This window comes from Coturnix japonica, chromosome 2 (assembly GCF_001577835.2).
Source record: "Coturnix japonica isolate 7356 chromosome 2, Coturnix japonica 2.1, whole genome shotgun sequence".
NCBI classification, from domain to species: domain Eukaryota; kingdom Metazoa; phylum Chordata; class Aves; order Galliformes; family Phasianidae; genus Coturnix; species Coturnix japonica.
Genome location: NC_029517.1, coordinates 35,273,230 through 35,300,066, shown reverse-complemented (window position 1 = coordinate 35,300,066; position 26,837 = coordinate 35,273,230). Strand labels below are relative to the sequence as shown.

Below are 26,837 nucleotides of genomic sequence, written 5' to 3'. Positions count from 1 at the left end.
TTCCAGGAGATATTAGATGGACATAAGCATGTCCATATATGGGATGTTTGATTTTGAAATTTCCAGATCCACTCTTAGCTGTCATACACTTGTTCTGAGAGCAATAAGTTCAGCATTAGATTTACAGAGAACATTCAAACCTATTACACAATGTGTGCCCACTTCTGTTTGCAGGATTTCAGATGTCTAAATCCTTCCTTCATATTGGGTGGTCTTAAAGTTTAATTTAAATTGTACTCATTACAGCTTAAGCTGCATATTTTCTCTCAACAGTGGGAATAACTTGTATGTCTCCTCTGTCATTTCTTTTCTTTGGGCTAAAAAATCAAATTTGATCAACCTGGCTTTCTAATTCATGTCTTCTAAGACATCTGATTATTCTCATATCTCTTCTTTGATATCTCTCTCCCTATATATATATATATTTAAGTAAGTTTAGTCAAAACTGAACTCAATTACTCCTACTGAGAACCTTATTGAGACTCAGCAGAAAGATTATACAGTTCTTAGAGATTATTCTCCTCTTCACACATCACAGTGGTATTGCTGATTTTTGCTTTATATCTTATCCATCAAAATCCCCATATCTTTTCACGTAGAGATGCTGTCCTTTTCCAAGCTGCGCACAGCTGTTTCTCCCTGTATAGATCTTTGCATTTTTCATCCTTAAAGTTTGGTTTTTTTCCCCCCCAGTTACTCCAGTTTGTCAAATTTGTCTTCAAAATCTGTCACTTGCCCTGATGCAACATTGTATATAGTGTGTATGCTGTAATATGACATGATATGCTTGTATGCACATTTAATCGAAATTTCATCTAGTCTGTCATTGGAATTCAGTGACTGTGCTCAGCAATTTTGGATCCAGGTCAAAAGTGATACTGAAAAATTTTGCTGACTACTCATTTTCAGTTTAATAAACACTTGAAGTACTTAACAAGTTCAGTAAAACTTTTCTGTTACGTATGTTTATGAGCACCAGCATGGGTACAGATGAGAAACAATGATTTGCAGGATGTGACTTCTGCTGTGTCCCAATAAGGTAGAAATGCTTCATTAGTTTGACTGGGGAAGAAAAATGCCTTAGATACAGTCCAGATTGCCATTGACACACCCTGTAAGAATAGACTTAATTAGAAATGTATTATATGCTTCTTCTAGTATTGCCAGTGCAAAGTGTGATAATGAACAAGAGATAAATTATGCAAATCTATCAGGTTAAACAAATGACTATCTTTAATATTAAGGTAATTTCAGGATATAGAATAATAGAATCACAAAATGGCCTAGATTGAAAAGAACCTCAGTGATCATCTAGTTTCAATGCCACTGCTGTGGGCAGAGAAACCTGATGGATTTGCATAATTTATGTCTTGTTCTTTATCACACTTTGTGCTGGCAGTACTAAAAGAAACATGAACTCATTGATGCACAGCAGCAATAATATGAGAAGACTTAGAATAATATATAGAGAGATCATAAAAGCAGTCTGCTTTCAAAATTTTTTGCATTCAAATGACTCTTCCGTTTGCAAGTTTTCTAACAGGTGCTGTATAAGAACAGTGTCTAACATTTCCTTTTTGCTCTGTGTTGTCAGAACCATTATGACAAGTTGAGACTTCAAGGAAGCACCATTGGAACAGCCAGTTGCAAAACTGATTTTTCAGAAAACTTCGGCATCCTGACAGAGAACTGTCATTCTACATGTAGAAAGGATGAGAAGAGAACATATGAAGAAATCCTTATAGAGGACGACAGCAGTTTAGAGAACTCTGGGAAAGGTAGTTGGCAAAAAAATAATCAGAAATATCATTATACTGCTCGGAAGTGGATTAAAAACACTATCCTTTAATTTTTCTTTGCAGATTTGTTCTCAGAATTAGATGATGAGCTCGATGCATTGGACAACTCAAGTAGTTCTAGCTCAAGTCATTTGAAACAGTCTGCTTTTGGTAAGAAATTTTAAGAATGAGTGATCAGTGCTTTCTAATAGCAAAATAGCCACTTATTCTGAAATGCTAGGGTATTTGATGAGTCACTGCAATCTCACCAACTGTTATGGGTCCCAAAGTAAAAGAAAACTAAATTAATTCCACCTCTAAAGCATGCGTTTCCAGTAAAATTCATTTTACATGATATTTTATTTATATAGCTCATACCTTTATTTTCAAATAATGGCTATGGAAACTGGAATATTATTGAGAAACCTGGCAATGAAGTTGGCTTTCTATTTGAAGCATAAGATAATTGGAGTGGATAAGAAACAAGACAGACAATGTGAAAACTCTTGTCTCAGTGACAATAATTTTATGCATATGAAGAAATGGAGTGCCCAGCTAGTGGACGTATAAAAAGAAAATGCTGACAGAGGCAAGTTTTATCTGTGTAAGTTCATTAAATTCTACTACAGGAATACTTAATGTTTAGATTTGAATTAAGAAGGATTTACATGACAAAATATGGCATTCATTCTGCCTTTAATTTGTTTATTGCAAAAAGTTAGGAGTCAGCTATGTTGAGTATTAAGTAATAGATTTTGGATTATGCTCAAAATATGGGGAAAAAAAAAAAAAAAAGTGACATCAGTAATATTGGCTGCCTTCTAAGTATGATTTAATTATTAAGTCCAAGATCTAACTATTAAATGAGGTAGGATTCTGATTATGTTAGCAGAAATAAAAGAACATTTTATAGTATAAAAACAGTGTTTATTACCAAAATTTTCTTGGTGAACTTTTTTGTTGCTCTATTCTGCTAAGACAGTGACAGCGTAAGGTTACCGGATAGAGAGAGGCATAGTGTAATGCTGAGAGAAGTCTGCACAGAAGGAATCTCTGTAGGAGCAGCAGTGTATGGCTGAATTATTTTGGTTCTGTGTTTATTTGGAAGAATAACACATTGTGTGATACCTACTGAATTCTTTGTGGGCTAGCTCAGCAATGTCCAGAGATATTGGAAATCTCTATGTAATATATAACTTGCCGCACCCCAAGTGTTAGTGATAATGATTTCCTTGTTGTTCATTTTTCTGTGTTAAAATCTGGACACTAAAATATTCTCTGATGTTTGTTCTATTTTCTTGCCGCATTTCCACTGATTAAATGAAATATTTTGAATGAAAAGATTCAACCAGCTCCACTTACCTAATAACTGAAGTCAGCATTTCCAGAAGTTGTTGCACATATTCTTCCAAGCATATACAGTTCAACTGGTGTATAAATAGCTCAGGATTGCTTTTTCAAGTCAACAACCTTTGCAGTCAAACAACCTTAGATCACCTGTAGTTCTGTGTCTAGTCTGAAGAGACTTCTCTCCCTGTTGTAGCTGCTCATTTTGGTTCTAGCACAATAAGTGATACCAAGGGAGCTGAAGGGTGTTGACTGGTGTTTAGTGATGTTCTGCAACATGATTTCTAGGTTTTTTTGGGGTAAATTTTAATATATATTTTATTCAGCATACGTATCAGAAAATACTACATCTCTGCTTCTCTACAGTGCGTGGTGAGACAGTCTCTTTGGTGTGAAATATCATGTGCTTGTAATATGAGCTGGCAGATTTGCAAGTCAAATGTTGTGAGTCAAGCAAATGATCAAGAAAATTTGGATATGAGCTTTTTACTGGTAGAGACCATTTATTTGAAACAAAGAGTATAGTATTTCAAATCCAATTTAGTATATGAATACTGGAGTAGGGGATTTGTTTTTAATACTGTGGGAAACAACTGTGTTCAAACTTAGCAGTCTAGCCATGTGCTTCTGTTACAGTTTTTCTCATATATATATTTCCCAAATATATTATATTATTTATTACAGCATAATGCCTTTTGAGTGTAATTCAAAATGCTTATCTCAAGCAATGTTATTCAGGTTCAGTTGGAACATTTGGTTTTGTATTTGTATTATGGTTTCTTCATCCAAAACAGGTAAAGTATGTATTCCATGAATAGAAACAGACATAGCTTTTTCTTTTGAAAGTCCTTGTTTGCTTTCTAGATAGTAGACGCTGCATTTTTCTATCTATTGTGACAAAGTTAATCAAAATATCTTTACATCTAGAAGGAACTACATTGTTTGCTATGGTGTATAGCAAGTACTTTTACAAAACCTACTTTTGGTCTAACTACTACAGAGTTTCAATGGCTGTTTTGCAAATATGAGCAAGGAAAAAATGATGTTTCCTCTTTCTTTCAATCTATCTTTGTTTCTTCCATGTAAGCAGATAACTTTGACTTAAATAAAAGGTAAATAATTTAGGGATGGCTTAAAGTGAATTCTGTGTGACAGAAGCCAGCCTTCTGTAAGATTTTTTTTCATTCAAGGCAGAGGATCTTAGTTAAGTAGGAAAAATAGAGGAACTATATTTCAGATCACAGTTGAAAATGTGGTTGAACGCAAGAAGAAGATTTAAGATTCTCAGAAATATTTGCTCTCTGAAAACTATTGTTGTTCAAAAACTAATATGTCTTTAGTAGTAGTACCGACAGTAAGTAAATACTGTAAAAAGTTTGTTATCTTTTTTCCTTTAAGCTATTTGAATGACTAGGTGGCACTATTGTTGTTTTATAGGAATGCTTGTAATATTACTAGTGTGGAAGAACATCATAGGTAGTCAAGAAGGTCGGGATTTGTATTGAAAATTTTTGATTGTATGGGAAAAATAAATTTCCACATTTTCCATTTTGGACTTTGACCAGATGAAATAGCTGTTGCTTTAAGCATATATTTATTCCTTCTCTTTCAAAGTGAGAAACCTTGTAGGATAGAGTGGCCTCGTGTCAAAATTATTGTCAAATAAATTGTTTTGTAGCAATATTTTAAGTCTCAAGCTTAAGATGGTAACTTAAGACAAATGCTTGCTTTAGGACAATACTTTCCAAGTGCATCAATAATCAGTTTCACCAGATATCACTCCTCTTTTTCAAGATTTTTGGCAGTATGCAATATGTGACACGTGTTCATGTTCAGTTTTATTGCTAATTGGATGTTTGACCAACACCTGATTGTATCCTTGTCTTAAAATCATTATTAAATTATTAAAGAAGTAAGTTTAAATAGTTAACTAATAGAATAGTGGCAATAAAACTCTGGTAAAACAAGTGTTAGACAACCCATCCAAGGTCCTCCTAGAAAGCTGGTAACACATCTGTTGGTCCTGTGGTCTGTGTGTTTTCCTTGTTTCAGTGAAGATCTGAATTCTGCAGGGTTGAAAGTAAAATGCAAGCACATTTTTGACGTCAAAGAGCAAATGTGAATTTAGTTTGTTTACCCCTGCCTTTTAAAAGTTATTTTCAAACCATATCTGAGAAATAGAAAGACTGGTCGTGAATATATATGATTATTTTTTAATGGAGAGATAATATTTATGCATTCATTGCAGGTATCATAAAACAAAGCCGTGGTACTTCTGAAAGACAACCGCAGATTAGGTATGTATGATCTATAATTTTAATATGGATTATATAAATGGTCATTGTTATGATCACTTACAGTCACTTCACAAAAGTTGCAGTTACTTCCATTAAACATTTCCTTATTCATTGTTACTTCATTTTGTATCAGCCTATGCTAATTAGAGTGTTTTAAGACCTTGAAGATGTTTGCACATGGCAGCTTTATGTGAATAATTTAAGGACTGGCATTAAAGTGATGAACTTTTATAAGTGGACATTGCTACATCATCATTAAAATGAAATAAGTTGTTTAGAAAATTCTGGTTTTGATTTTTTTTTTTTTTGCAGCTCTTTTTTTTTTTTTTTTAATACAAAATTGTGTTTATGCATTTGATATTGTCAAATAATATTGCACCCCTTTGAGTTCATGCAGACCTTCTTTACAAACTTGATTTTTTGGAGTTCTGTAGTCCTACTCATTACTTCCAAAACATAAATGAAGCAAAACAAAATATTGTATGGCTACTCTCATTCTCCCTGCAAAGACCTTTTCTTTCCATTTTTTTATTTTACTATTTTCTATTTTAATAGTAGAGACTGTATTGAAGGTCTAGGATCAAGACTGCGACCAGGTAATTTTGTGCTTGCAATAAAATAAAATTTTAACTGAAATTAAACTTAATAATTTCCAAATTAATTAATTTTTTTTTCTGTTGCCTATATTATCTACTCTTTTATTTCTTCAACTTCACTTCCACTTGATCTCATCCTGAAAGCACCTCTACTTATGCACGAGGTGTAAACTAAGATTAGAAACAAGGTTGCTGTCCTATAATTTTCCATTCATAGTTCTTCACAATAAGAAAAGTTATGATGTTGTCCAATATGACAGTTTTAAAATGATAGAAAAGCAGAGACATTTCAGATGAAAATATGTTTTCTGTAAAATTGTTATGGAATTAAAAAAAGTAAATCCCAGTACTACATCGGTGTGACTTCATTTTGATGTTTGTTAACCTAGCTCTGCTTCTTCTAAATGCTTTTGGAATTTCATCTATGAAAGGAATATTTATTATTTATTATGTATTTATCCATCATCATTGATGAAACAAATCTTGCATTTATGATACTTTTCTTTCATGCCAAGAAACTTCATGTAATGTAATTTGCTAAGATCTGACTTTGCAGTACTTGGTATTTTCTGAATTAAATACTAGAAATAAAATGATTTTGAGTAGCTGGAATATTGATCTTCATAAAAACAGTACTGTATGTGCATGCTAACTTTTATTTCATAGCTTTTTGATATTGAAATTGCATTAGGAATTTTCATTGCAGAGTACAAATCAAAATTTGTCCTCCATTTTTAGCACTTTTCAGTGCTGTTTACTGACGAGTGCTGTTATAAAAACGACATGCACTTCAACTATCCAGCCATAATCCATCAGAGCTATAATGATCTAGAGACAAAATACATTAGCCTTTGCTAATGATTTTAGTCCTTTGGGTAATTTAAGCAATTTTGATATCTTTTTTCTGTAATGTTCCCTTCTTGAGTAAAACAACACAATTTACATAAGGTCTAACTTGTTGCCTTCACTTTTGGATCTAGATATATTTTAAATAAATCTACTTTCTTCCTAAATGAGAGTTCAAATAAATGTATTGATTTATTGGAATCTTCCAATGTACTTTAAGTTTTGTTACTGTTATGCTCTTAAAGGTGTTGATTAAGTTCTGACCAGCCTATTCACAGGCACATTTTTTCATTGCACAAATAATGCAGTTCTTTATTTAAAAACAACAGTACAACTACTGTAGAATGGCCCAAAGTAAATGACTTTATGGAAACTCCTGAATTTCTTAGCTAAACTGAGGTCTCTAGCTGGCTTTGAAACAAACAGACATTATATGTGTTTTAAGTATAGAAATTATTACCACTTGGACTGGTAAGTCCTATTCTTGTTGACATACTAAAAAAGGAACAAAGATCTATCCACTGTAGGTCAGAGAAATACATGTTATGTTACGCTCAGTCATTTCTATTCTCATATTAAGCATATTTTTCTTAGGACAAAAAAAGCATCTTAAAAAAAAAAGAAAAAAAGAAAGGGGACTGATTTATTTGCTTTTTTAAATATAAATATCTTTATTATTATTATTATTATTTAATTTTAAATTTCTTTATACAAGCCAATAGCGGCAAAGAAGTCAAATACCACAGGATAGGAACCAGTGAAAAAGGTAACATGTTGAGGAAATAAGTTTTTTTCAGAGTCCTAACAAAAATTTAGGATTCCAAGGCTGTAATGGCAAGACCATGCTAGTGCTTTTAGAATTTAATCTATTATTGGTAAAACAGTTGGCAGATAGCTGAAAATGAGATGAAGGGAAATGCTCTCTTTCTCTCTTTGGTGGTTAAGAAGAGACCAGAAAACATGTAGAACTGTAATGCCTCTCCCAACCTATCTGCCAAAAGGGATTGCAACCAGAAATCTGACAATAGAAATTATGTCCTTATCTTCTTAATCATACCAGAAGTGCTCCCGTGTCATGGAGAATTGCATTGTTTATATTTCTTTTGTTTCTGGCAGGCTTCAACTCAGACTGGGTTAGTCCCTAAAAACTTCAACCTGTGAATGTCTCTCTTCTGACTCTTTTTATAGGGGATAATGGGGAAGGAAATTCAGCAGGAAGAAATGGTAGTAGTTCAGTGGTGGGCTAATTAATTTTAGTATTTCTTCCTCTCAGTGGAATTTTCATTCTGGTTGCCATTAAAACAAGCCAGCAATCTCCATCAGCATATTCTTATTCCTCCTTTTAGGTAGGGTTACATCTCATGGGGAGGAATTTCTGACAAAGAAAAGAAAGTGCTAATTTTCTGATGCAATACTGAAAAGACACGGAAAATTCAGTGCTTCTTGCAAATTTTCTGCATCTTTCTGTAAAAACAAGCACCTGCTAGACATTGGAAACAAGAAGTAGCTGTGATAAAGCAACGCAGAACACTACAAGGCAATCTGAAAATAAATTGTAATCTCCAAATTGTCCACATGAGATATAATCTTGGTATTCTTAGTAGTGAAAGGGGAATTAATTTCATGACATCGAAGTACATAAAAGAACAAAATAAGTGTGTTATTCTGTGAAAGGATCATTTTGTTAAAGTAAATTCTGTTTATAGTATCTTTAGGTTTCCTTATGAATAAAGCTTTTATCATTAGTGAGGTATGTTAATGTTTGTTTGTTTGTTTTTCTTTCTCTGAGATAAAGTAAACTTTAGTGTAATGAATCAGAGGAAGGGATTTCCTCTTGAAGTGCATTATTTATTCCATTATCTAATCTTTTAAGTTTTCAGATTACTCTATTTTGTTCTTGTTGTTCCTAACACTACTACGAAAACAAGTCATGCATACAAACTCAATATTTAAATCTATAGGTTTTAAACAGTGCTCACTATTAATATGTAAAGGCAGTAAAATGAGCTGTCCTGATTTTAGTGTTGTCGTCTACAGCATCGGCAGGAATTGCTGTATCACAAAGGAAAGTGCGTCAGATCAGTGACCCCGTTCAGCAGATTCTTATTCAGCTGCACAAAATTATCTTCATCACTCAAGTATGCATTACTGTTGCTTCTGACATTCTATCCATTTCAGTTATTTGCTGTTGTCAAAGTGCTGCTAATTTAGTTGCTGTTCGTTAAAAACAACAGAACTTGACATTTTTGCAGATGGCAGGATGTTTTAAAAATACATCACTTAAATAAAGACTAACCTCAAATATTAGTGTGTGGAGGATGGCAATAATTGAGTCATGAAAAAAATTCATTGGTTCCCCTCAGAAAAATTAATTGTACAGTGATTTATTTTTATAACATTCTGTCATGTCAGCAATATGAACATTTCAGGTAATGATACTGTGCACCAACATGAAGATTACATAAAATTCTTTCCTCTATAGTAATATTTTCTAAGTAATAATTTCTATTGTCAATATGCGGTAATAATTTCTAAAGAAATATTATGTGAGAAATCCTATCCTTAATATTGAATTTTAAATATCTTACTATGTCAACATATATTTTTTTAGTTGCAGCCTTACTTTAAAACTGTTTGAATGTTTAATAATGAAAGAGTGTTAAAGTTATTTCACACTGATTCTGAAGCAAAAATGGGGTTGGTATAAATCTGCATTAAACTCTCAGCTAAAAATGTGATAGAAGACTTTCGTTTGCCAGAAAGATTGTTACTTGATTCAGTTACTTGCAAAATATTCTGTTCATAAATAAACATCTTCTTGCTCTGTAAAATGAATGGTTTTTATTTGGAAGTGATGTTTATCACCTCAGGGCATTTCACATTGCTGAGCCAAACTTGTTTAAAACATAATAGAATAACTGAAATTAGATGCATTGGACATGTCTTGAGCATTTTCTTCAAAATGTCAGATCTATTGAAAGAGATAACAGGAAATAAATTATCATAACAAAGAAAAAATGGTAATTTAAAGTAAATGGATTTGGCATAACTTATTGCAATAGTAATCCCATTTCCTGCAAACTGAAATGAGGCATTTCAGTCTTTATATGCTATATTACTATATTACTATACTATCTGTATGTGCCAGATGCATTTTAATGAAGTTACCCTCTATAGTGAAGAAGATTTTCTCTAGTGTCTAATGCCAGTTCTCATAACTGGGAACTAACAGTAACTCAATGGCTCTCTTTCTACCTAGATTGGCCACTGGGGCAGTAATAACACCTTTGATCCTTGCAGTATCAGTTGGTCTCAGAATTAGAAGGTAGGGGTACCAGGATCCAAACCTGTAATTGTTCCTGTGCACAATATGCTTTTTGAGTGCTTGGATTCTTGCAGATACAAGGTAGAATATTTTTTATAATACATAGTTGTTTCTACAACTCCCAATTACATATTTCAGCTGACAGTTTGAAACTGAACTTTACAAAGCAGAGTTCTTTGCTGTTAGTTCTTGGCAATCAAAGCAGCCTTCCCAACCCAGTTTCTATGGGAACAAGAGTCAGACTGATCCGTTGGAAAAAACAGTGAGGGAAAGCTTTTAAAAAAGCACAATGTAAATCATCAGCCTTTTTTATTTTTTATTTTTTAACTGATCTGACATCTGATTTCCTTAAAACAAAAGCTAAAAATGAACAGTACTGCCTAGAGCATTGATGGTTTTCTCATGCATTGAACTTGTTCTTTACCACTGTTGCTTCAGAATCTCCCATCACTGCCATGGTACATTAACTGCACATGGTTCATTGCAGTGGTATGCAGTCTACTAGAGTATCTTGCAGCCATTCCTTTTGCATCATTTTCTTTCCTTCATGTATAGGCCTGAAACGACAATAATATTTATCTGCAACAGAAAACTATGCAGCCAGCTGTCTGATGAAGTTTTAGAATCTAAACTGAGTCCCTCGTTTGCCAGAGGAAATTAGGAGTGGCTCCTGTGAGGCCAGTGTATCGGTTCCAAATTTATAGCTATCTAAGAACAGTAGTTTGTTTCAGAAGGAAAACAGTCTTTGTGATTTACACTGCAACAGTGTTTTGAATGTGAATCATCAAGAGCCAAAGCTTTCTTATGTAATTCAGTAACTTCCTGAATTCGATGGAGTGGCACTATGTGAATGTACATCAGTGACAGTGATTATAAAGTGCATACTAGGTGACAGATAATTATTGTTTTAAGATATACTATGGAGAAACAGTATGGGAGATTTTCTCCAAAGAGTAGCACATAGAATGGAATAGTGATCAAATGGACTGGTGACGGATGTGGCTATCAGCTTGACTGCAGTGACCAACAGCTGAAGCTGCTGAAGCTCCAGCATTGTTGTTGGAGCACAAAAATGATGTTGACGTCTCAAAGATCAAGGAAGCAAATCTAGAATTAATTATACTACAATTAATATAATGACTCTTACCTTTGAGTCCAGAAGGACTATGTTATATAATCTGTGAAGCCTAACAGAGTTGGTGAACAAAGGAAAATTATTTTAATGTATATTTAAATCAGGTTTTGTACTGTTGCCTATCACCAGGCTATTAAGTATGAATGTTTCTTCTTGCACTGTAGCTACTTTCTCAATAACGGTATTGCTGATTAGGTGAACTTTATGGGAAGTGTAATTGGGTGGAGAAAACATCTGTTTCTCTGTGTTGTGTAGCTTCCTCCAGCTCTGCAGTGCAACTTGAAAAGGAGAGTCATTGAGAGATTCAAGAAGTCCCTCTTCAGTCAGCAGAGCAATCCTTGTAATCTGAAATCAGAAATGAAAAAGGTGCAGTACAATAATTACTATCTGTGGTCTCTTCTTCTATTTAAATTAAGCTATCAATATTAATATCATAAGAATATCAGTGTAATATTGCATTTTTTTCTTTCAAAGGAAATTTAGCATATCCTTTATTTGGAAAATATGGAGCTCTCTTTAGTAAGAAGTTGCTATATATTGATTTCAAGTTTGTCTCTGATCAGCAGAACACATATTGTAAAAGAGAGGCCCAGCAAAACAAAATTTGTCTCATCAGAGTTCAGAAAGGGAAAAGGAAGAAAAAATGAACTTTTTAATGGCAAAAGCTGAAACATATTTTGTAAGCTTTTAATTTTTGTAAGCTCTTCTTCATTTATAATTAGATTGCTACTATTATTGATATTTTGGCATGACTTCCCTCTCAAACTACGAATTTTGAGAAAGCACATAAATCATCCATTGTGTCCAAAATATTGAATGTCCCACTGTGGTGTAGCGTGTCAGCATGAGTGTATTATCATCAATTTAAAAATGCTACAGATTTATAAGAATTGTGTGACTGAAGAACCATGCCTTCATGTTTTCCCATAGCGTAGTAAGTACTTTCCAACCGGGAAAGAGCTAATGACTAACATCAGAATAAGTTCTTTTAAAATCTCCAGAGAAGACTGTATTCAGTAGAGGATTTCAAAAGCCACATCCTCAGCTCCTGTGTTTTGCAGGAGATGGAAGCTAAGGTATTTCATTTTTGAGTTGATGACAAATCAGTTAAGTTAGTGTATAGAGAATTTGCTGATAGGGGTAATTGCTTAACCTCCTTTTCAGATATGAGACATAATATAACCCATCTAACCTAATCTGGTTGTCACCTATTCGCAACAAATTGTGGAATCGTAGTTTGCTATGGAACAGACTCATTCTTGACCCAATTACTAAATCTGCTCACTACTTTTAAAATAGTTAATCTGAAATGCTTAATTTCCATGGGAAGTGGCTATGTAATGTTTACAATGTTTTACACTATGCATCTGAAAGATAATTAAAGATGCTTCTTTGATCTGTCAATTTCAGGGATATTTGCTATTCTGTAAATCAACCTGCATTTACATTAACCTATTCTTGTATTTTAACCATAACATCGAATCTAAGAAAATTTTTTTTATTAATGTTTACTGAGTGGGTGTTAGGAAGGGGTGCCCCAAAATATTCTATGTAAAGAAAATGTTTATTATAAAATTTAATCTAATTTTCAATTTTATAAATTCTTTCAACTGTAAAGCTGTTAACTTCAAAAATGCTGTGTTTATGACCATGGAAAAAGAAATGCAGTACCTATAAAGTGAATGGTAGTAAATTGAAGATGTTAGAAATACTGAATGTAATTCTGGGCATTTCCGTCTGAAAGAAAACAGAAAACAGCAAAACAAGAATAATAGGAAATTGATAATCATGAGTGAAAGAGTGACACATATTTTGAGTCAGTAATAGCAAATAAGTATTTACATGTAAGGACATTTTGAGAAATTTACCATAATCACCATTGCATCTGCGCTGGATAACAGTGATATAGTTGGGAGGTAACTTGGTGCTTTACACAGCGTGCAGACTGGGAGCTTGCAGTGTTCACTGGATGATTCTAGAGAGAAGAAAGTAGAACATTTGTGTTCACTAATGTTTCATAAAGCTAAAATGTGTTGAAATCTCCTTTGACTTCTGATTGTGTGGAAAACAGAGAAAGGCAGAGTGCCAGTCAGAGATTTATGTAGTGAGGGCAGGACTGCTTTACAGAAGTCCCAGAAAGAGAGATTTCAGGTGTCTTTTGGTTTTATTTTTTCTTTTTTTTTTTTTTCCCTTCTCCCAGCTGCTCCAAGGTTCTCCTGAATTGATTGATACCAACTTTTTTACAGCAGATTGGCATATGGTATTTCTCTCATCCTCTGGCAATATGTTAGTTCCAGAAGACAGAAAAGGTAAAGCAACAAAACTTCTGTAGTGGTATGTATTTTTCTAATGAAAGATATAGTACAGAAGTCTGAGGGATGGAATGCCTTCCCTGCAAGGACAGGCTGGGAGAGCTGGAGCTGTTCAGTCTGGAAAAGAGAAAGCTTTGGGGGCACCTGATAGCAGCCTTTCAGTATCTAAAGGGAGGCTCTGAGAAAGAAGGGGACAGATTCTTTAGCAGGATCTGTTGTGACAGAACAAAGGGAAATGGTTTCAAAGTAAAAGTGGGGAGATTTAGATTGGATGTAAGAAGAAGTTTTTTACAGTAAGGATGGTAAGAGACTGGAACAGGCTGCCCAGAGAGGTGGTGGAAGGAATGTCTCTATTGCTTGGAGACTTTCAAAGTCAGACTGGATGGGGCTCTGAGCAACCTGATGTAGCTGTAGGTGTCCCTGTTCACTGCAGGGGAGTTGTAATAAATGACCTTTAAGGCTCCCTTCAATCTCAAACAGTTCTATGATTCTATACTGTACCTATATAGTGTGAAGTGCATACATGTATTCTAGAAAATAAATAGAGTCAAATATAATTTGGACTAGAAATACACAGTGACAAATCATGAACTCCATTTTAGTCCTGTAATTGGCAGCAATAATGTTGAGGAACTACAGTCTCTAGTTCAGAGGTGTGTTCTGTCATATACCTCAACAGAGCAGAGGATGAGGTGTCTGGATGAAGAGCTGTGAGATATTGTTTAGTGGGTTGTGGTAGCAGTGGTTATGGGAGGACGGCTGGACTAGATTATCTTGCAGGTCCTTTCCAACCTTGTTATTCTATGAATCTATGATTCTATGTATTGAAGGAACGTAAGATAAATGAGCAGCCACATTTCATAATTTGTGCCATTTCCATTTTTCTAAATGCAGAAAAACATATAGCTGTGAATGGACTAGAGAATGCAGTAAGGTTAAAAACTATAATTCCAGAAAGAATGGTTAGAAACCTTGGTTTTGCTGGCCTTTGTCTTGAAACTGTCAATTTCTAGGCATAATGCAAAAACTAAGAATAATACTCGGTGTCAAAGGTGACATTTAAATAAGATATTAATTCCTAACAGTCACTTAAAATGTAAAGTATTTTTCTTTTTCCCCAGAGATAACAACACAAATTGATGAAACATTCAAATATTGGTAATTTTTGAATCTCTTAATCTGTAAATAATACTTTTGTCAGAATTTGCTGCAGGCTATGTGCCTTTCTCACTTTAAACTGTAAGTGGGAAAGAACAAGGTTGCTGTGTTCTTTTGCATTAAATACTTTTTAAAAATCACTATTTTCCTTCAGTTGAGGCTCCTTCATAATGAGGAAACATTTTCTGACTCAAATGTCCACATCATACTGTAGGATCCCTTCTGCTTTTGCAAGGAGTTGTTATAGTCAGTGAAATAAATTGCTGATAACCAAAATTAAGAAACATATTGCGTCATTCTAAGTTATTAAGAATTGCTAAGAAACTAAAATAACATAAACCCCAGTTTCAGCAGTATAACATTACTTGCCTCTTACTTTAAGGTACTGTTGGCACTTCTGACATAGCAGAAGGGATGACTTATGAGCAATTACAGGTAAGCTTTATAGATATGTATTAATGTATTTTATGGCTTGTAATTAAAGTAATTTATTGAAATGAGTTTCTTTTAACTTGTAGACCTTAATTGAGGAGGTTCTAGAGGAAAGTGGTTATTACAATTTCTCTTCGAACAGGTGAGTTTGAATATTCAAATTAAAAAATATTTAATTATGATGTGTTAGACATAAATGTATCATCTGCCTATTTAAATGATTTCAATTGAAGCTTAGTGTGATACATCGCTATAGTCACACATGGATGGACACAGGAAGAACTGGTATGGGCATAATTAATCTAATTTTAGCTGCATCAGTTTTCTTCACTCAGGCAATAGTACTACAAGTTTGACAGCAATCTCATCAAGTTTTTCCTATATAAAGCATTAGATGAAGAAAAGTTTCATTTTAGTAGATGTATATTTAGTAGGGGACATTATGGCGTTGAAAGGATGTAGCTGGCCTGCTTAGTAAACAGAGAAAGCAGGAAATGTGATTGCTAGCACAGAGAAGTGTAAAGGGTGGAAAAAAATGGAGGTCTTCAAAACAAGACATATGCCTTGTCCTATAGTTGGTAAGTCTTTGCTGCAAGAACCCTTCAAGGAATGCAAGAATATAGAGTACTTGAAAAATGTCCATACAGTCCATATGCATAGCATTTCTTATTCTCATTACCTACAAGCTGGGATTCTTAAGTAGAAAAAGAAGTTCACTGCTTCCACCAAGGCTGTTCCATTTTAATGCCCACGATACTGCAGTTAGTTTTGTTTGTTTTAAATAACAATAATTTAAAAATTACCCCAAATCCAAAGATGTTTTAAGAATCTGCAGCTCCTGATTCTTCAGTGATTATTTTTCAGTTCTTTGTTACCTCTGTTAATTTTTTTCAGTGTGAAACTATTCATAGACTCGAGCTTGAGAAGTTTCAGATGTTACTCTGAATATTTTTATAGCCTACTCACTATATTGGAATTCCAGTGTACAAATGTCTTGCAGCTGCCAGCTGCAAGTACTGAAATACCATGATTCAGAACTCCCTAAATAAAATAATAATTTGGTCTTTAAACAATCAGAGTGCGCTTGCGTCATGTTTACAAATCACTTTTGCAGCCATGAGGTGTAGTGAATTTGTTTCCAAGTGTTCTCAGATACTGAACATTTTTGTGCCAATCACATGCTCCAATTATTTGGAGCAGTAGAAAAAATATGGAATATTATATGATTTATGAAAAAGCAGGTCATTTTTCAGGTTGAGATCCAGCAGGACTTATTATAAATGTAGAAATGCATTGAATAAGCATTTAATTTACAGGCTGGCAAAAGGCATGTTATTGCAATTTACTCTAACAAAGCAGGTTTGTACTGAATATGGGCATGAGTATTTACATGAGCTGCTATAAAAATAAGATACCTATTAAAGGAAATGTAATAGACACTTAAGGTTTACAGGAAAAAAATCTAGTACTTTCCATGCGTAATACAGGAGTGCCACATGAGACTAACAGCAATGAAGTAGTTAATTTTGTTTTTTTTCTGGTGACAGCATTTATTCAGGACCGCTTTTTTTTTTTTTTTTTTTTTTTTTTTTTTTTGCTATGTTGCAGTTCCCCACAGAGTAGCTATTCTTTAGAATCTTAAGATGTATTTGTGCATTTTTTGAAGTTTTATTTTAGAGGAAACATATGAGATCATACTTCATAGCCACCCAGGTTAACAGGGTAGTATAGGTTCTTTTCCTTATGTCATGTTTATCCTACAATGGAAAATGAGCAGAAAATATACTTCCACACATACAGTAAAGACTGGGGAAGAAGTCTGGTGAATGCTCGGCATCCTTCTTCACATTGTTTTTCCCCCAGGTCATGCAGCTTCTTCAGTAGTACTGATAATGTCTTATCCACAGACAATGCTGATTTAAATTTTGTTCACAAGACTTGTAGCAAAGCCCAAACTGATTTTGGACTAGCAGTAAGCAATGAAATTAAATTTATTTAGAAATTTAGGAGTATGTTCTCTAATCTGGTATTTTTGTTTTGGTTTGTTTCTTGTTCAGAGTTGTTAATATCTGTGTGTAAATGGAGTTGTATAGTCTTTACGTCCTCCATTGCACATGGGTCACTCTAGTATGTTCTGGCTTTGGCTGGTAGATGCAGAATATCTGTACTGCAATTCAATTGTTGATCTGTCACCAGCTACAATATACTCTCTAGATTTTTCACTATACTCTCAAATCCTGTTATCTGCTGTGATGCATAATAACATTTAGTTCCCCTGTCATTGTTATTTTAATCTTGTTTCATTTAATGTCTTGCTCCCAAATAAATCAGTAATTTTCCCTCTTTCAGAAAACTGACACACCATGCTTTGGCTCTGGCTGTCAAGAACATCTCTCTCTTTTTCCACAAGATTTCATCATGTTTTCTAAAATATTCTTTACTCCATGCCATTAAGAGCTTTCAGTACATTTTTTTTTTCATCTCATACTCTGTCCAAGTAACCAAGCATTCCAGTCTCAATAGCTGTTGAGCACTGAAAGATTTATTTGGCAAGCTGTTGTGTGTCGTTAGGATTTGCCTTCAGTTCTCCAAAGAATTTAAATGATCCAGGAGGAAAAAACTTATCCTGTAACATCTCTGGAGACACACTGTGGCTTTCCAGTACTTAAAGGGGGCCTACGAGAAAGCTGGAGAATGACTTTTTGCAAAGGCATGTAGTAATAGGACAAGTGGTAAATAGTGGTAATGATTTTAAACTGAAAGAGAGTAGATATAGATTAGAAATAATGAAGAAATTTTTCACTTTGAGACTGGAAGTCTCTGAAGCAGGTTGCCCAGAGTCACTATGGATGCCCCATCCCTGGTTCAAGGCCAGGCTGGAGATGGGGCTTTTGGCCTCCTGGTCTGGTGGCAGGAAGATTGGACTAGATGATCTTCAAGGCCTTTGCAACCCAAACCATTCTGTAATTCTATGATAAGGCTCAAGATTCTTCAGAAGACAGTTCAGAACACCACAGACTTCACTTGTAAATTTTTTAAGGCTTGTTTCCTCATTTTAGGACCAATTTCTATCACGATTTCTGAGCAATTTAATTTGACAGTGTTAGTGTTTCAAACACAAGAATTGTGCTTTGGAACAAAGAATTCTACAGCATGCTTTTACATTTTACTATAAAATTTAGAATAAACATTCTAAACATATTCTTACTAGTGCATTCTTCTAAGGGGAAATGTATAATATTTCTTTCATAGTATAGTTGTCCCTTGCTGTGATCCCAGAATTCATGGAATATGTGAAAGAACACCAAATTTCAGCTGGGGTCAGTGACATGAAGACTGTAGTAAGATTAATAAATTGTCTAAAGAGTTAAAAAGGATTCAGGCAACTTGATTGAGTGATGAAAGAAACATGAATTCTTTAGAAAATGAGTCAGGTTCATAAGAAAAATGTCATGCTTCCCTCCCTCCCCCCCATTTTCATTATAATAGTAATTACTATCTCAATACCAGTCATTTCATGGGAATTAATGCCCAGCTGAGGATAATGACCATCAGCTCTATCTTGAATAATCAACTTGTGCCCATTTATCACTCATGTCCTGAAATTACTTGGCACTCCAATGATGTTACTTATTTGTACAGAAATTACACAAACATGTATAAAAAGGTAATGTTTCAAAAGTATTCTATTCATGCCCTTTGTGCCATTCTTTCTTATTTTCTATCTTGATTTAATATTATACTGCACCTGAATCAGGTTCCTTGTTTGCGAGTCCTTTTGTGTCTATGAAAAGAATACTAGTTTCAAACTTTCAGCACGTTCCTTTATATTAGAGTAGATGTGTAATACCCAAATTGATGGGAAAATCTATTTTTAATCAATTGCAATAAGAAACTTAATCCAAGCAGTAACTTGATTGAATGAAAAGAAGATTTGCTATAAATAAATAAAAATAGCAGTGGTCTGAGACAGTGGTTGGGCTTAACTGAGAGATACAGCTCATATGTTGCAAGAAGTCTACCTACGAGAAAAATATTTCAGCATTAATTTTGTAAGACAAAAACAGCTGCAAAACAAGAATAGAAGAAAAATGTTTCCGTAATTAAGCGTCTGCATTAATATGTTGTCAGTTATAATTTCATGACTGTTCAGTGCAACCTTTGGCATTTTAATTGAAGTTTTAGAATTAGAGAAATAACCACTCGTGGTTATTAGAGCTGTTTCATGATGAACTCTGTCAAATCTGCTTCTAACGATAGCTATACATTTTTAACTACTCAAAGAATAGCTCCAGGTATTATAGAAGGATAATATAGCCCAGGAATTCTGAATTTTGCTTGTTTGAAGTATCTGCTTTTGTACTGCAGCTATGGTCCACGGGTGTGTTTTCTGAAAATAAAAATGCATTACTTTTTTTCTAGCTGAAATTCTCACTGTCCTCTATTTATTTTTCAGCATTAATATATGTTTAATTGTGACTCATAATTACTAGAGAATTCAAATTTTTATTTAGCTTAGTTAATATTTTCTAATGTTCTAGTACAGATCAAACTAGCCCGTAGATGAAAGTATATGGCTCCAGCACTGCTGAAATATAAAGTGAATTTTTTGATTTTGTAATGTCTGGGTGATTTAACACCTTCTGTTACTGTTTATTTCACTTTCTGTTAATGTTGTGTGGCATTTTCTTTCATTTTCTTCTTTTGAATGGTTATCCATGTTGATTCTTATTATGTTTCATAAACCAAAAGTAAGACTGTTTTCACCAGTAATGTTTCTTAGAGTTGCACCAGCAATCTGTTGGCTTGCACTTCTCCCTGGTGAGGTAAAAAAGCAAAAGCTCAGTGGTGTAGTTTATTGTATTTTTATTTTATTTATTTTTATTTTTATTTTTTATTTTTTTTATTTTTATTTAACATCTGTATCTGTAAGAGTCCTTGATATATACCTTTTAGGTCTGCCTGGCAATGCAGGCCTGTTCTCAAAGACTACATCTTTTAAGCAAGCCGTCTTCCACTGAGAGGCAGTATTGGCCTACCTTTACCAAATCACAGATTCTACAAAAATTAGGAAAGGAAGCAGAATGAGAACATGGAATCATAATTCCATCCACCTCTTAGGATAAGGTGGTAATTAATTGTTGTCACAGTGGTGAATAGAGAGTGTTCCAATGACAACGAAACATGTGGGCAAGAGATGAATTAAAGACACTTGCTAGATAGAGTTTATCATTGCATATGGCAGTAGGCACACAGAACTTGCTAGACATAAACTTCTTAGTTGCTAGAGAAATAAATGTTATTGACTAATTACAGCTGAACCAGTATTGACTAGGCTCAAAAGAGAAAATACAAGAGAAATGCCAAGACTTTGTGATAATGGTACAGTAAAGCTTTAAAGACACATTAACTCATAAACTGAAAAAAACGTATACCTTAAATGCAAGGATATTAGCAGTTGCACATGTCACAATCAGATGGCTGAATCTGAGAAGGTTTACTGCTAACTGGATCTTTAGAGAATTTTGGAAATGTTTCTGTCACTTCAAGAATAGTCAATTCCTAATGACACATGAAGATTTTCATTCTTCTGATAATATATTATTAAAAAAAAAAGACATTTACCCACCTGGGTAGTCAGTCTAAGGTCTTTATTTTGGGCTATTTTTGGTGAACCAGCACTAGAGGAACTGTAGCAGAAACTTTATGGTTCTAGTAGTCAGTCAGCGTCAAGGGTACTAGAGTTGGATAGTGTCAGGTCTTCTGTGTGCAAGTAACTTAGATTTAGAACCTGGTTGTGATTTATGAGATTGTGCTGGGCAGAACAGAGGAGTGAGCCAGGTGTCCATCTGGTTTAAGTACCAAAATAGTAGATCCTATAGTACTAAAATAGAGCCTATGGTAGGACTGTCATTGATACAGAACATCTCACTTCACTCAATATGTTGAAGATTCTCTTTAGTAATAAGATGGGAGAAAAGGGGCCTTTTAGTCTTTTTGTTGAAAAAACAAAGGAGTTTCTCAACTGCTGTAGAATTTTGGATCACTGTTATGTGCTGGCTCATTGATACCTTTCAGTGATGAATTCACAAATCAAGTGGTCTCAATGCCTGTAGTCCACATTGTCTGTAGAAAAAGTGCAAGTTTATAAAGCTATCTGTCAGCCTTTAGATTGTGGGAATGACTGTTTTCAACACTGGGCAGATGGCAGTGATCTCTTGCAAAGATCATATACTTTGAGCTCTCAGACATACATATGTGAGCTTCCATCTTATTGCTAGATGCATCTGTCATCACAGTCTTGTTTGTCTGACTTAATAAGGGTTTGCTCTTGCTTCTGCAGTGGATCATTCTATAGCTTAAGGAAAAGACTTACCTCGGGACTGATTTATTTTTGTCTGTGAGATATCTGCTTGGAAGAATTCTTGTATAGAGCATAGATAAAGCCTGCTCAGCAACATCAAATATGAAGGCAGTTACCTACTCACAGAGATTCAGAAAACTCATTGTAGGCTGGAGTCATTCTTGTGCTAGAACTCTGTAATGTCTGTAAACTACATGCTTTGAGTTGAAGTGAAGGGGAATTGTTCTTTTTTCTTGCTTGAGTCTTTGATGGTATGGTTGAGCTGGGGCAGTTTAGCTGAGAAGAATGGAGTACTCTTCCATGTTGCAGCAAGATGCAAATGAAAAGAGTTTTAGCAACTAGCTTGTATTCTTCTAAAGTTAAATGTAGGATGATCTGGAAGCTTTCTGACAAACAGAAGACTTGACTGGTCTCAGTGTTTAAAAGTCACATTCATACAAAGACAAAAACTTTTTAACAGCGTGAAGATATCTTTGAGGAGTGGTAGGAGAAGGCTGTTACACAAGTTGTTTTGATATAGCAGTGTAGTATACAACCAAAGCAGTTCTGGGATGTCAGTAGGGTTAGTAACTGTCAGTGTTCCACTAAATACTGTAGTTGTATCATTTGCCCTTAAAGACTGCCTTTTTGCTAGTAGAATTTCCATTTACAGATAAGTGGGAGTCAGATCTTCATGGTAATCCTTAAGATTATTCTTAGACCTCATCAAAGCATCAGCTCCAGTTTTTAAATTCAATTTCAAACCTTTTACTTAAGACTAATTACGTGAAAACTATTTAAAAAGCTGTTTGTCTTTCTGGAATTTTGCATCTGTAAAACCACTGTTGTCTCCTGAGTTTTCCACGTTTCCATGGAGTTTTATAGCTATAGATATCTCTGCTGCTGAAGGAACTGAAAGATTTTAGCTTTAGAGCACTGGATGAAGGCTTTACATTAAAAATGTAAAACTTTGCCCCACACTTCTTGCTTATGATTAAAAATGAAAAAAATAAAAATAAAAAAATCCAATGTCATTTTCTTTATTAACAAAGATTTCAAGTTTGTCCACAAAAGTACCTCTTTTGTCAGAAATTCACCGTTCTTCTAGACATTTGTGCCAGTGTAACCAAGTGTAATTTTGAGAAAAAAATCACAGTATGTATGTGCTGAACTGTTCTGACTGATCACAGAAATGCTGTAAGATTGAGTCTAGACATCAGAAGAGAAAGTCAATCTGATCATTGGAAGATAACATCTGAGCAAAGAAGTAGAAACTGTTGAGATCAAGACTAGAAAATGAGCAGCAGATAAATCCAATACGGAGTCAAGATAAGCAGGAGGCAAAATGTAGGAATCCTGGAAGAGATACTGCTATGTGGAAGGAAGAATCTGTGGCTGGTACTGACCAGGTGCAGAGAATGGTTTGCAGCAAGGAGAAGTAGAAGAAATCATTGGCCTAGAAAAGAAACATGTAGAAAGGGAGGCAAGCTCAAATGTTAAGATGAAAAGGATGCCTATAACAGCTAGAGCACTCACATGCACAATATCCTTTCTTATACTGCCAGAAAATTGTGTAGGTCATCTCCTCCAACCCTGGTGATTCTATGATTCTATGTTATCATCATCTGGTGTTGTCTGCATAGGAGGATAGTTGCCCATATCTGTTAGAATCTATTTATTAATATAAAAATCAAGAGTATATGCAATGCATCTCCATCACCTTCTGTACCAATTTTCTGGGCAGCATTCTAAAAAGGAGTTGGGAAAGGAAAAGGAAAGGAAGTTAAAGGCTTTTGATGAGTTGTCCATTGTGCTGAACTCTCTGAAGACGTTACATCAGCAGCATAAGTTGGCCCACAAATGCAATGTGTTGCACTCAGGCTTCATTGATTAGCTGTGGGAGACCTTTGCACCATGCTACTTTAATTCTATTTGTGTGCAGTACTGACAAATCCATAAATCTTGAGTCAGAGGATCACTAGGCAAACAAATTCCTTGTGTATAGTATAAGTGATATAATTTTATCCAGAGATTTCTGCACTAAACTCTGTTCTAAACTCTGAACTAAAAGCATTCATTTGGACAGAGTTCTGAGGTTTCTTGGCTTGTGTGTTATAGTCACAGCATGGTAGCTTTCTGCTGTTAGGGCAAAGGTTGATCCCAGACCATGTGAATGTAAATAGCAGAGAATTTTTCCCACACATACTAACTACCAATATTTTTCCCCCCAGGTATTTTTACTATCCAACGAAGAGCTATCCAGCAAAAGAGGAAAATTCATAATTCTGATCAAAGGGTTCTGAACTGTTTCCAGAGAAGACAAACTGCCTGTCTTTCAGCTAATGCTTTTGGTATTGAAGAGGAAAGTTTTGCTTGTTAAACAACAAACTGAAGCGATTCCAACATTGAATGTCTTCAAGAAACCTCATGATTTTTCAGGATTATAATTGTGACTTTAGCTTTGTTTACAGCAGAAGCACTTTGCGAGGAACACTGGGAAAGATGCTTCCAGGTTTACACAACTTGGAAAAGCACAACTCCCAGAAGCACATATCTCCTATTTTTATATACTTTTTAAAAATAGTTGTTGCATAGTCGGGTTTTCTGGAACTCTAGTTCAAAGCCTGTAGCCTTATTCATGTCCATTTATGTCTTCTATGGAAAGAAAAAAAGCTTTCTAATACCACCAGACAGAAAACATATGTAGGCTCCCTGCATGAGAATAAAGAACAAATTAAACATCATCAGTGTGATTTTAAAATTTAGAATTCTTTTCTGCTTACAATTGGATAGTGGCAAATACTAATGCTGGTATGACATGTTCATAATCATTTGCAGCTGGCATAGCACCTGAATTGACTGTTGTTTTTAAAAATGTTGTTTTTACTGCTGTTTGCAACTGTGTTTATTATGTGTCAGTCTTTAGGCATATTTTATATAGATCTGTGAATATAAAATGTCATATACACACACAATATATATACATTCAATTATTAACAGACTACATTAAATACATGCTTTGCTGCTAGTCAAAGCTGAAGTACTTAAAGCACTTTGAAATTTCAACATTTATTTACTATACATTAAATGAGATAAAAATATCTCACTGCAGTAGCACCAGAAGACACTTGGTGACTTAGTTCTGCTAACTCTGTTGGAAGTGATTAACATTATATTCAACATGTAACAACTGGTAAGTAGTTAAATACAGAGGGATGCTCTGTTCTTTTACAGGCTGGCTGAGTCATTGTCCCCTGTCCTCCCTGCCCAAAGGTTTGTTTGTAACCATAATTTGCAAACTAGCATTAATTTCCTATCAATTCAAGAGCATTATTTCACCTATAATGAGTGACTTCAATGTTCCAAATTGTGAAGCTGAGAAAAATGCCCCTCTTTTCATATACATGATGTGTTAGAAAGTTGTCAGGTGCTATCTTTCCACTTACCGAATAGTGTAGTTGTGGTAGCAAAGATATATTAACGGCTGCTTTAGAAATCAAATTAAAAAGGCAAGGTTGGTCATGACATATTTTATGGTGGAGATATAGACAAAAGTGTTCTGAAGAAGAAAAACAGCATCTGCAGTCCTTGTGGAATGGTTAATGTAAAGGAGAAAAAACAGTTTGGTCTTCAGTCAAATATTCCCATTTTAGTAATTACCATCATTGCATGTCCTACTTTCTTTTTTCCCTGTAGCTACTGCTACATCTTATTGTAATTGTTTTTTACAAGTGTATCTCCTTATGCCTGTCTGAAGAAGAGTGCCACCTAACAATGGGCAGTGATTGATGGTGACAACAGGTCATGCCTACTACTTTACCACCACCTCTTACTGAATACAGACCTTGACATTAAATTAATACAGACCCTGACATTAAATTATATTCTTTTAAGTGTACTTTTAGCCAGTAACTTCTACATGACACCTGTTTTAATGACAAAAAAATTAAAGATTGTGTATGCTCTATCTAGGCCAAAATGAAAATGAATGTTTTTACTCTCTGTATCTTCAAAAACAGTCATTTTCTGCCTGGCAAGTCTGAAGATAGCCGTGATATAATTTCCACAGTTTTTATAAATATCTTTAGAAAGCTAAGGCAAAGTCATTCATATTTTAATATAAGAAAGTACCTGGATGTTTTGCCTGACCAAGACATAAAATAACCCCAGCTACTGTTTTCAAAACAATTTTATTTGCTGTAGAAGTTGCACTTCTAGCGATGCTCTTACCATTAAAATGTCTGAAAATTTTAAACTGTCAGAATGTAATGAATTCACTAGAAATACTCTGGATCTTATTCCAAGCATGTTTTGTATTAGCACTGTTTAATTTTTGTCAGGATATGTGTGGTAGTATAGCATTCATTCATACTTCATGAAATAAATTTTTTTCTTTAGAAATAGAATGACTCCTATTTTGTTTCTCTTAATGTATTTGGAATGCTGTTAACTTTGAAATAAATTTGTGTTCATTTTTAACTGTTAAAGATGGATTTCTAGATAGTGGCCAGCAGAAAGGAAGCTTCTTCCAAGTTGCTACAAGATTGGATGTGGACTGGTGATGTTTACAGCTGGACCTGCTGTGACAAAAGAAAGCATGGAATCATTGATCTTTATTCCTTCAGTGGAGTTCACTGGGATATACTTTTTCCTGTGGTTGCAACTGAATTGTCATGCTGGCTACCATAGAAAGGAGCTGATTTTTTTTTTTAATTCAACATTTCTGTGCTCTTTGGGTTATCTAATGTAGTTTCACTCCAGTTATTGCAGATGGTTTGATATGTGTATATACCCAGAGTGAGATTAAGACAAAAGCAGGGTCAAATGTTGCCTGATTGGTTTATTACAAGTTCTAAGCAGTTAAGGAATGCTGGGAAGGTGGGAAGATTAGAAATGGTAAAGAGAGAAATTCTAGTGAGTGGGTCACTATCACGGGTCCAGTGGTGTCGTGTTAGTCTGTAGTGGGCTGCAGGTCAGTCAGCAACATCTTGACCTGCTTGTCTGCAAGTTTCCTGCAGGGTGTACCCATTCTACTAATGACCTCTTCAGGTTTTTATCCTCTTCTGCTTTTGTGCACCTCTGGTTAGTCAGGGCAACAGCTCGTGTTCCCCACACTGGGTGATTCACAGTGATCATGCAGCAGTCACATGCCAGCAACATGGCAGGCTGTTGGACACCCATATTGATTGCATGATGGTTGTTTTCTCCAAAGCAACCCCAGAAGTCAGCCTGACCTGCAAACATCAGCTGAGTCAATTCTTTCTGGTC

General features: G+C 34.6%; 1 protein-coding gene across 14 annotated transcripts in view; it reads left to right on the top strand.

The window, feature by feature from the left end:
* NEK10 (NIMA related kinase 10) overlaps positions 1-25,972 on the top strand; it is a 78,216-nt gene extending 52,244 nt beyond the window's left edge. For 3 of the 14 annotated variants that reach the window (XM_032442361.1, XM_015853949.2, XM_015853950.2), the window contains 11 exons: positions 1,595-1,778; positions 1,863-1,949; positions 5,374-5,422; positions 5,978-6,018; positions 7,580-7,630; positions 8,902-9,002; positions 11,580-11,690; positions 13,525-13,633; positions 15,177-15,229; positions 15,313-15,368; positions 23,801-25,972. In XM_032442361.1, the coding sequence (XP_032298252.1) occupies positions 1,595-1,778; positions 1,863-1,949; positions 5,374-5,422; positions 5,978-6,018; positions 7,580-7,630; positions 8,902-9,002; positions 11,580-11,690; positions 13,525-13,633; positions 15,177-15,229; positions 15,313-15,368; positions 23,801-23,852 (894 nt within the window). In that variant the 3' untranslated portion in view covers positions 23,853-25,972. Of the gene's footprint in view, positions 1-1,594; positions 1,779-1,862; positions 1,950-5,373; positions 5,423-5,977; positions 6,019-7,579; positions 7,631-8,886; positions 9,003-11,579; positions 11,691-13,524; positions 13,634-15,176; positions 15,230-15,312; positions 15,369-23,800 lie in introns of those variants that run through there. The other 11 variants (XM_015853951.2, XR_001553147.2, XR_001553146.2 and 8 more) reach the window with 11 other exon arrangements.
* Positions 25,973-26,837: the final 865 nt, after the last annotated feature.